This window comes from Andrographis paniculata, unplaced genomic scaffold (assembly GCF_009805555.1).
Source record: "Andrographis paniculata isolate CXL003 unplaced genomic scaffold, ASM980555v1 Contig69END, whole genome shotgun sequence".
Taxonomy (NCBI): Eukaryota; Viridiplantae; Streptophyta; class Magnoliopsida; order Lamiales; family Acanthaceae; genus Andrographis; species Andrographis paniculata.
In genome coordinates this window covers 4,836,193-4,847,281 of record NW_026137605.1, presented here as the reverse complement: position 1 = coordinate 4,847,281, position 11,089 = coordinate 4,836,193, and the positions used below count along the sequence as shown (strand labels likewise).

Below are 11,089 nucleotides of genomic sequence, written 5' to 3'. Positions count from 1 at the left end.
ACAGTTGAAGGAGGAAAAGGCGAAAATGCCTACACCCTCGTCGCATCTCAGATCATAAGCCAACGGAGGTTGCGGCTATGCATGCTTGCCTTTGCGGAGGAATGTGCACTTGTATGTGGTAGGGAAACCAATACATTTTAGTTGAGCATTTGTAACTAGAGATTTGTGGAGTTTGTGTGAAAAGTTTTTGTATCTTGTTTCTGCTTTACTCACAATGGAATTGCAAGGGTTGGTACCCCCAGACGTAGGCCGGTTGAGGGCCAAATTGGATAAACAAACTTCAGTGTGTTGTTTGTTTCGTTTCATTTTGCACAGATCTTTCTTTAATATGTTCAACGTGCAAAAGACAAGCAGACGACAATATTTGAACACAACAAACTTTGAGAGTTTGCATTTATTATTGCTGCACATATCATTTGTGTTCAGTTTTGGTTTTTCAAATAGGAAAACACATTTTTGTGGAACCGTCACTCTCAATTCACTTTGGGTAGAAGAATATGTATGTATGTATGTATGGGTATGACATATACATAAAATAGCATATATACACAAAATCATCCATACTCGCACATAAAATAGCTACTTTTTACCAAAAATTTTACATATATATATATCCTTACATTTCACTGTGTCTTTATTTGCGTGCTTTCATCTTCTCATGTTTCCAGCCATTTCATTTCTTTGTGTCTTTATCTCTCTCACCCTCTCTCTATGTATATCATGCTTAAATCTTTTAGAGTTTAGGGGTTGAGGTTTAAGGTATAAGGATAAGAATTAATGAAAGGAAAAATAAAGCTAATAAAATAAGAACGAAAATAGAAATTAAACTGGAATTAATAAAAAGAAAGCTGTAAAAATCTAGAAAAGAAATAAATAAAAATAATGCATAGAAAAAATTAAAAGAAAGAAGAGGGTTACTATGAATGACGTATGTTCTTCTCTTCTTTATCTTGTTTTTATTTGAAACTTGTTAATTTTTTGTTTGGATAAAATATTATCTCACTTTTTCCTCCAAAAAATCTAACTACTTTTTCCACCTCTCAGCCAGGTCCTAGTCACCTCCATTGGGCTGCTTCCAGAGCTGGGTCATCTTGGTCAATGGGCTGGTTGGACGCGTAGGCCCATTTTTTAATTTGGGTCGCATGTTGGGCCGCGAACCTTCATTTTGGGTTGTGCCAGTATTGGGCCGGCCCAATTAAATTTTGGTGTGTAAAAGTGTCATCCACAAAATCATCTGGACAAGAATTAACTTTTGGTCCTGATGATTTTGTCAAATACTTGGTGTTTCCATGCTTTCTCGGCCTGTCCGACTATTTTTTCTGCTTCTGAAAGGTCATTGTTAACTTGTGCCTTCCTTTCAGCTCCCAAAGAGAAGTATAGAATATTGTAAGATGTTTTCCATTGATAAACACCTTTAGATCCTCCCCTTCAAGGTCCATCAATCTATATGCGCCACTAGATGACTTAGCCGATACGATAAACGGCCCTTCCCATGTGGAGACTATTTCCCGATTCTCGTTTTTTTGGGATCTTCTAGAAGGATGGCCTTCTATACTATGTCTCCTTCCTGGGAGTTTTGGGGCCTTACGTGCTTCCGGAAGGTCAATTCGGCCTTTCTTTTCTGATGTTGAATGTATTCAAGAGCCTACAACCTCTCTTTGGGCAAGGCGTTAAGATCCTAGAGCAAGGCTTGGTCCTGCTCTCCCATTGACAGTTGGTTCATCTTCAAAATTCGGAGAGAAAGCACTGTAATCTTAACAGAAGCACAATACCATGGTCGTAAGTATGCCTTTAAAGGGGCTTCCGATTACAGGGGATTTGGCATTCCGATACGCCCATAAAGCCTCCTCAAAAGTGTCATGCCAATCTCTCGGATTGTCCTCCAACGCCTTCGTGATAATGAAATCAAGATTTTTTTTTTTGTTGCCACGGTTTGCCCATTAGCCTGTGGGTAATACGGAGAGGAATGAAGCAGTTGGATCCAGTATTGGGCTGTAAAGGGCTTAACCTTCGCGCTCATTAATGTGGTCCCTTGGTCGGTGGTTATTGTCTTGGGAATGTCATACCTGTGAATAATGTTATTCTTAATAAAATGTATGACTTGATTATGTTGTACCTTGGCCAATAGAACAATTTCCGCTCACTTCGTGAAGTAGTCGGTAGCTACGAGAATGAAGTAATGCCCCTTGGAAGATGAAGGATGAATCTTGCTGATGATGTCCATCGCCCATCCATGGAAATGCCAACGTTTAATAATCGAATAAAGTTCTTCCATAGGGACTCATCGAAGCGGCCAGTGACGCTGACATGTTGGACATCTCCGAGCATAATCCATACAATCCTGCGAGATTTGTGGCAAAAAATAATCATAATTGAGGATTGTCCACATCATAGCAGGTCCAGCCCTATGGGCACCTCCAATACCTTTTTGGACCTCGGACATAACCGTCATAGCGTCCTCGTGACCCAGAAAATGTGCTAAAGTCCCATCGGATCTCCTCCGATACAACTCTCCATCGATCTAGGTGTATTTTAGGAATTGATGGCTCATTCTTTTAAAGCGACCATCCCAAGGTCTGTCTAGCAGTGGGGTTCAGCAATATGGATTCTGGGCCGACTGTACACATTCGTATCTTGGCCGTATTTCTTATCTTTTAAATCTAGGAGCCCACTGCGCCAAGTCGTTTACCTCTAAATTCTCTTTCCGAAGTAAATCCTCTAGCATCACCTCTGTGAGGTCCTGAAGCCATGGCTCTTTATACTTGAACTCCTTAAGTGCTTGAGGGCTACCCAGCTGAGAATATCCTCAAATAACAACCTTCTTGGCATATTTTGCGACCAAGAATCGAAATGCTAATAGCAACACCTCGTACTTAGCTTGATTCTTCGTAAAACCTTGCAGAAGTTAGTGGGAAAAAATGCCATACTTTTCCTTCTGGACTGGAGATCACCACGCCTTCTCTGGCTACTCCCAAGGTGTTGGATCCATCGAAAGTCACCAGTCAAGACTTCAATCTCACATAGTCCAAAAGAAGGGTTTGAACCATTTCAAGATGTTTGGCCAAGAAATCTGCGATGGTATGTCCTTTCACAGCCTTAAGGGGTTGGTATGTTAATGTGAATAATATCAACTTTAACGTCCATTTAACTAAACAGTCTTGGAGGACCGACCTGTTTAATAAATAGCGTAGAAGGTCGAATTTACATATGACTTTAGTTTCAACCGACATCAAATAATACTTCAATTTCGTGCATGCATTATATAATGATAAATAAAATTTCTCGATATACGAATAATGAGTTTAAACATCATTTAGGGTCTTACTATGATAATAAATAGCTCGCTCTCGACCTTCATCATCGTCCTAGGCAAAGAGACAACCCATTGTGTCATCCGTGGCGACTATGTACAGCTTCAACTCACTTCCATTGATTGACGACATTAACACCAGAGGTGATGATAATGCCTATTTAATCTGGTCCAGAGCTTCTTCCTGGGTTGTGCCCCACTCGAACAACTCTTTATTCCCACACAGTAGCACCGATCAGGCCTTCATTTTTCCCGGCAACGTTGGCGATGAAACTCTTCAAGAAATTTACATTTTTCATCAAGTTTTGTAGCTCCTTAACATTGCGTGGGGGCCCAAGGTCCTGGACAACCTTGGCCTTATTTTTTTCAACTTCGATGCCCCTTTGATGAACCAAATTCTAGGAAATTTCCTGTTTGTACTTTGAATGTGCACTTTGTCGGATTCATTTTGAGGTTGTGTTGCCTCATCCCCATAAAGGCCTTTCGAAGGTCTAGCAGGTGGTAATCAAATGCCTGAGACTTCACTACCACATCATCTATGTATATCTCTATGCAAGTATCGATCAGATCGTGGAATATTGCGTTCATCACCCTCTGGTAGGTCGCTCCGTCATTCTTGAAGCCAAAGGGCATAACTATCCATTCGAAGATTCTGATTGCGCCGAGGCAGCGGAAAGCTGTTTTATGGGTGTTTTCCCCGGCCAAATATATCTAGTTATAGCCAGAGTACCCGTCCATAAAAGAAAGGATCTCATATCCATCAGTGGAATCTACGAGCATGTCGGCGATGGACATTACGTATTCGACCTTCGGCGTTGCCAAATTGACGTTCCAAAAGTCAATGAAGATCTGGATCTTCTCCTTCTTCTTCACTACTGGTAAAATATTGGAAGTCCTCTCCGGTACTTGCATGTTCGGAGAAAGTTAGCTTTAAAAAGTTTTTTGACCTCCTATTTTACCTTCGACAACAATTCTAGATTGAAGTGCCTAGAGGTTGTTTGTGAGGCCCATACGATGCCTTGGTGGGTAGTTGGTGCTCCATCAGGCTCCTTGACAGCCCCAGTATCTCGTGGTAATCTCATGCGAAACAATCCTTAAACTCTCGAATCAAAGCAATTATTTTCTCTTTCTTCTCGACATTGAGCAGGGCACTGATCTGTGTCATCCGAGGGGTTGTTTCATCCCCTAGGTTGACCTCCTCCAACGGATCCTGTGCTTCGAAAGGTGGAGCAGCCCTTTGAATCAAAAAATAAACATCATCTTCAGCTTGATCGCAAATAGGCGGTTGGGAGGATATCCCTGCCTGCCAGCCGAAAGGGTCAGTGGCATGATGTCCAAACCATATGAAAGGACAACCGGACCTACCTGATCTTGCCTCCAAATCCTATAGAATTAGGTTTCCAGACATGATAAATACCTTAGTTACTAGGTCGTGCGTCGGCCTCGACTTTAAATTTAAACCCCTTTATGGTTATATTACATTCTTTCCACATTCTTGCATCCTCTAGTATCATGGACAACAGGTAGACATTGGGGGAATAATATACAACCTCTTTGGAATGAACCTCCATAGCTGGATCAGCCTCGGCCTCCATTTCAAAATATAAGCTTCTGGTGCAACATCGAGGGGATCCACTGGGTGGTGTGGATCCAGTCCCTCCCGAGGATGGCCGAGTAAGTTGGCCTTCATTCGATGACAAAAAAAGCCATCTGATCCGTCCTTGTTGTGACTGTCACATTGGCCACCAATACACTTGCTGTTGTATGTGCGTTTCCGGTGAAATAAGTCGTTCTTATTGTTGTTGGGACGAGATCATTCCTATTTTTTCCGATTTTCCTCAAGGTAGATAGAGTCAACACATTGACGGGAGCTTCTTCGTCGAATAGGACCTTGCTGACCGTCCGCCCGTCAAGATGTACCATGAGGAATAAGAGTTTCAAATGGCGAGTATTTTCGTCCGCCAACTTCTGAAAAATTACTGGTTCAAGACCCTTTTCTAGAATGTCGGCATCTTACTCCACCCAATATAATGGACCAGCTCCTTCCAACATCACATCCCCTAGAGATAATCAAGCTAAACCTGAGGGGCTTAGAATTCTCGGGGCAACACCCTTATCGTGTTAACATTGAAATCAGACTCATAGAGCAAAGCTCGTTCAAGGTCTTGGTTGGAAGCAATAATGCCCAAGCTAGCCTCCGATGCCTTATCACAATCAAGAGAGCCGATCATCGGCTCGTTTTCTGGAATCTGGTCCTTCCCTAGTGTTACAATAAAGTGTGGCTCGGTAAGATATTCAATCCTTGCTAAAACACCTTTTGGTCTCTATTTCTTTCGGGCATGAAGCTGGTGAGAAGGTCCCTCGACCAAGCTTCAGCCTTCCAGCGAGAACTTCTTATGGGTCTCGGGTCTGCTGCCCCCAGCCTGACCTTCATGGTCATCAGCCTGCTATCCCCCAGTGTGATCCTCTTGGGAGAAGCGAGCGGCCAAACATTGTCATTGTATTCTCTTTTTTGGTCATAGTAAGAGGTCACACCACCCGCTCCTTCTAGTTTCTGATCCAACTTCTATCGTTTGGGGCCTTCCCAAAAATACGGGTTTAATGTGTTGTAATTACCACCTAATCCACTGAGGTCACTAGCAAAACCTCACCGCCTTTTTCGAAGCTCACTTCGGCGACCGTATTGGTGGGAAAAATTTTGTCCCACACTGAGATCCTTCTCGGAGGTTTGATCAATTTTCTGAGTCTTTCGAACACTGATTTTTGAAGGTCTGCTTTCATATAATTTGCTCCAGACCCCAAATTTGAATTTCTGGACCTGGCTGGGTGCACTCAAATGACATTTATCGGCGCGGAGAACAACTCCGTGTCTACTTTCATGTTCGGCTTATCGGCCAGCTTGAGACAACCTTCTTTTATAGCCTTTTGGACCGTATTCATGAAGAGAATGCAATTATTGATCCGATGGTCATATACTCTATGCCACTTATAAAAAGATTTTCCATTTAGCTTCTCTTCAGTTGGAATCTTATGGGCCACTTTGAGGCAGAGCTGGTTGTCTTTCAATAAGTACTAAAAAATCTGCTCTGTTTTCGCAATGTCAAAAGAGTAGGATACCTTCAAATTCACCTCATTCCGTCGGGGCGGCTTAAGAGCCGGACATGTATATGCCTTCCCTTGAGAAATTTCGGCTAGGAAAGTCTCCTCATGTTTCTCCTCGACTTCGGCAGCCTCTTCTTGGGCATAGAAACAATGATTTCCATTATAGGACTTCTGATTTCCCGCTGTTTAAGCTTCTTTCACGAGCTGCTCGGCCTTCGCAGCTTTGGATGTCAGCTGTATTCTTGGAGGGCCAGTTTATCACGCAGCCGGTGCGTCATGTTGTCGATTTCCATGTTCACCACATAGTTCTCTGGTATGCGGACTTGACACCTATTTTTCAACCTCCTAAAGCATTCCAGGAACTGCTCCACATATTTTTCACCATGCTGACGCAAATTTGTCAAATCTGAAACGGTCACTTCTGGAAAAGGGTTGTAGAAGCGCTCATAGACCTGTCAAAGACAGAAAAAAAAAAAAGAAAAAAAAAAGCTGGAGTTTATACCAATTATTATTCATGTATTCTCCTCCGCACTGAGGCCTAAATTTAACATGCTCGATGGTGGAGCAGAAATCTTCCCCTAAAAACAGCGTGAACTCGGGGATTCGAGCATTGCAGGACAACAGATGATCCAAAGGAATGTAGTCCGAGAAAGGTTTTTTGTAGTGAGGCCTAGCCAGTAGGCAGATGGGATCATCATAAATCCTCTTAATTGCATCTCGATCGCCTGGGAATTTATAATTGGAGGCGGTGACGATGACACTTCTGCTTGCCCCCTAGGTTGTTAGGGAGCTGCCTGAGCGTGCAGCGAATTGCTCACTGCCGGCTGTGTGAAGGCCTGATGAATAGGTCCCATTGTGAGAAGCAGACTCTAGAGCCTTCCACAACTTCTCTAGAGACTGGAGCTTGCTGCAATGGTGGATTCTCGCGGGCTGGTTGGACCGGATGTTCGTAAGGTTGTTGTGCCCCGAAACCAGTTGAGAACCGACCTTCTGTAGCAGCCCCCTGCCCCCAGTGTATTGGGATATTACAGGGACAGCTCTCCCTGGTCCTCACATCGTTCCAGAAGGTGTTGGGACAAAGGAAGGTGCTGGAACCGCTGTCAGCGTTGCCCCAACATTGGAAGTCCCTTGTCCGGCCGTCGGATTTCCTTGGAGGCCCTGAACTGGAGCTGGAGTACCAAAAGAGGCTCCGGTGAATGACGAATTCGGATGCCGATGTGGAGCTGATGGGTCTGACCCGAAAGTCATCCCAAATCTGTCTATCGGAGGCAGCCTGAAGAGGGTTTGCCCAGCCGGCGTGCTAGATTCTCTGAGCTTCCGAGCGTTGAACGGAGGTTTTCCAGATCTGGTACCCTTACCGAATATAGTAACATGACTATATTTGAGCGCTTGGGAGGTCGGATCCACTGCGGAGCTGACTGTAAGGCTGGCGGGAGGCTAGATATCCGGTGGGTAAGAACTGGCCATCCGGGCCTTGCCTTTTCAAGCTTCCTCCTTCTGTACCAACGCAAATTCAGTCCGGATAGTGGGCTTCAGCATGTCGGTAATGTACCTAGAAAGTTCTAGAGCAGATTCGTGTAGGGAGGATTGAATTTTCCTCCGGATCTGCTTCTGGAGTACACTGGCCGAAAGGCTAATAATTGGGTCTGACCTTCCAACCGCTGTAGAGGCCTTGTCGCATGGAACAGCCTCTTACACGGGGCGAGATGATGAGTCGCCGACAACTTCTTTGTTTTTCGACATCTCTATGGTTGTCAGCAGTTTCAGTTTTCTCTTCCGAATTTGTACGCAAAATTCACGACACGTCGGTGTCTCACCAAGCGTGCCAATTATGTTGTCATAGAAAATCACCTCCGGCGACTTGATCGGAAGCCTGCTAGAATCGATTTATTTGAAAAGTCCCCCGACCTCCTCAAGTTAGTAAGAAAGAAAAAGATCATGATATTTGATGTGTGTTCTTCTACTCTTGATCTTGTCTTTATTTTAATCTTGTTAATTTATTGTTTGGATAAGAATTTATCCCACTTTTTTCTCCAACAAATCTAACCATCTTTCCCGCCTCTCGGCTAGGTCCTGATCACCTCCATTGGACTGCTTGCTAAGCCATCTTGGTTAATGGGCTGGTTGCCGTGACGAAACTAACATCTAAATTACGGAAGGCAAAATATTATTATTTATTTAATACTTATTTAGATAGTTTAGTGGGAAAATTATATATAAATACATAAATATTAATATTTTTAACACTAAAAAAATTATTAAAAAATTGAATTTGAGAGGTCAATTGCCCCTCAAGTTCTAAAGTAATTCCATTGGACGGGAAGGCTCACTTGCTGATTTAGGCCGGATGCTGTGCCGCAAACCTCCTTTCTAGATTATGTCTTTATTGGCCTGCCGAATTAAGTTTTTGTGTGTACAGTATAATTTCTCTTTAAAGTCAAGAAGCATTAAGCATTACCAAACAAGGCAGTCGAGTTCCCAGCACATCAAGTGCAGGTAATAATAATAGGCTCCAAAAAGGCTTTAAAAAAGAGCTTTCACGTAACTTTTGGTGCTTTCATCTACTACTACTAATAATAATAATAATAATTAATATTCTTGAAGCATTATGGCTGACATAGACGCATATAAAACAAACAAGTGGCAGACGACGACGGATAAATAGATAGATATAGCCAAACTTAATTAATTAAGGCGGCATGAGCATGACCTACGCTACACTACAGCTTCAATATAATATCAGAGAAAGTAAGGGTGTGTTTGTTTTGGGAGTATGGATTTTAAGTTGATATTTGAATAGTAAAAATTTTAAATTTAAATAGTTGTATGATGTGATATAAATAGGTGTTAATGTGATGTTTTGAATGTAAAATTTACCTCACAATCTTTTGTTTTACTTCCTCTTCGAAATATGTATTTATTTAGATTATATATGGGTTAATTAAGTAGCTAGCATCAATTCTTTTATTTAGTAATTTTTATTATAATCTCTATAAAAAATATTTTTAATATTCTAAGTATTTGGAAATTGATAAATTCTATTAATTAAATATAGATATTGCAAAAATGATATTTATATATAATATTAGTGGTGTTTTATTTATATTTTTATAAGCAATTTTTAAAATTATAATTTAGTAAAAATTGTGTCAGTAGAAAATTTAAGATATCTTAACAGATCTAGAGCTAAAGTCAAATTTCATTAACCTGTCATTGTCATTTTAATATAATTAAATTATAAAATAATTTTTTCATTCGAGATATTATGCCGTATTTTTATCCGTTAACTTATGCATAATTCATTTATGATACAAAATTATTCACCCACAATTTTATTATCCTTATTTCTTAGTCTCCATGTCCAGATAATATAATATAAAAAGTCCCAAAGAATGAAGTAAAAAATAATGTATAATCTACTTGTTTATTTTATATTGAACAATATATAGTTATATCGGTTAATTTAAATATTACTATAAAAAATTTAATTTATCATCTTCTCAGTATATTTATCTTTCTAATATTAAATATTTCTAAAAAAAAAAAAACATATAAATAAAATCACATTTTTATATATAGTTATTATTAGATTAAAAGTTTATTATTATTAAAATAATAAGATAAATAATATTATATTATTATTATTTTGCAGTTCACTCACTTGCCCTTCTTTTCTTATATTTTTTATTTTATTTTATTTATTATTTAAGTAGTGAGCTCCATAAGAAAAATAAAAATAAAAATAAAAAAAAGTATGTGATGCCACGTGCCAATACAAAATCAACGCTAAATATATATGTATACTAGTGGGGTGCCGCGCTATACACGGACATGATTATAAATTTTATTAAATTAATTATTATTATTAAAATCTTTTTTCTTTCCATTTAAATTATACATCATTTTTATTTGGGTCTCTCCTATTTAATTTATCTGTATTTAAAATATATATAATTATATATTTAAAATAATTTTTAATTTTTAATTAAATTATTTAATTATTTTAATTTTAAATTATAATTATTTTTTACTAATACATTTCTTAATTACTTGCTAATTATTAAAATGAACAAATTAATTGAGATGAAAAGAATAAAAGTTAATAACTTTTATTACAAAATATAAATTTTAATAATAATAATAATAAATATTGATATATATATATATATGATAGATTTCACATATATAAAATATGTTTATTTATTTATTTATTTGTTTTATTTTATTTTGCTGGTATATATATAAGAAAATCTTACATAGACAAATATATTAAGAAGATTAATAAAAAAATAATAAACTATAAATTAATTGATGTCAAAAATAATATTCAAAATTCAAATAAATAATTTGTATATTTATTACTCCCTCCGTCTCATATCTATATATCTATTTGCTTTTTGTATGGAGTTTTAGAAATATTAGTATTATATTGAGATAAAGTATAAATAAAGGTAAAAGGATTAAATTAACCATATTAGTATTGTATGATATAAAGGTAATGACATTTGTATAATATATTGTCAATTAGAAGGGTATTTCTAAGGTTAGATAAACTATACAATTACTAAAAAAGAAAATGGATAGTTTGTTATGTGACGGACCAAAATAGAAAAATGGATAGATTGACGGAGGGAGTATTCCTTTGCAATTAAATTATAAAAATAAAAATAAATTATT

The 11,089-nt window shown here is 38.7% G+C and overlaps 1 protein-coding gene across 1 annotated transcript; it reads right to left on the bottom strand.

The window, feature by feature from the left end:
- Positions 1–1,807: 1,807 nt before the first annotated feature.
- On the bottom strand, positions 1,808–2,224 carry LOC127263951 (uncharacterized). Its single transcript, XM_051293272.1, has 2 exons — positions 2,145–2,224; positions 1,808–2,066 (listed from the first exon to the last, which is right to left on the bottom strand). Exons 1-2 carry the CDS (start codon positions 2,222–2,224, stop codon positions 1,808–1,810), a joined length of 339 nt encoding a protein of 112 aa, XP_051149229.1.
- Between the last annotated feature and the right edge of the window lie 8,865 nt (positions 2,225–11,089).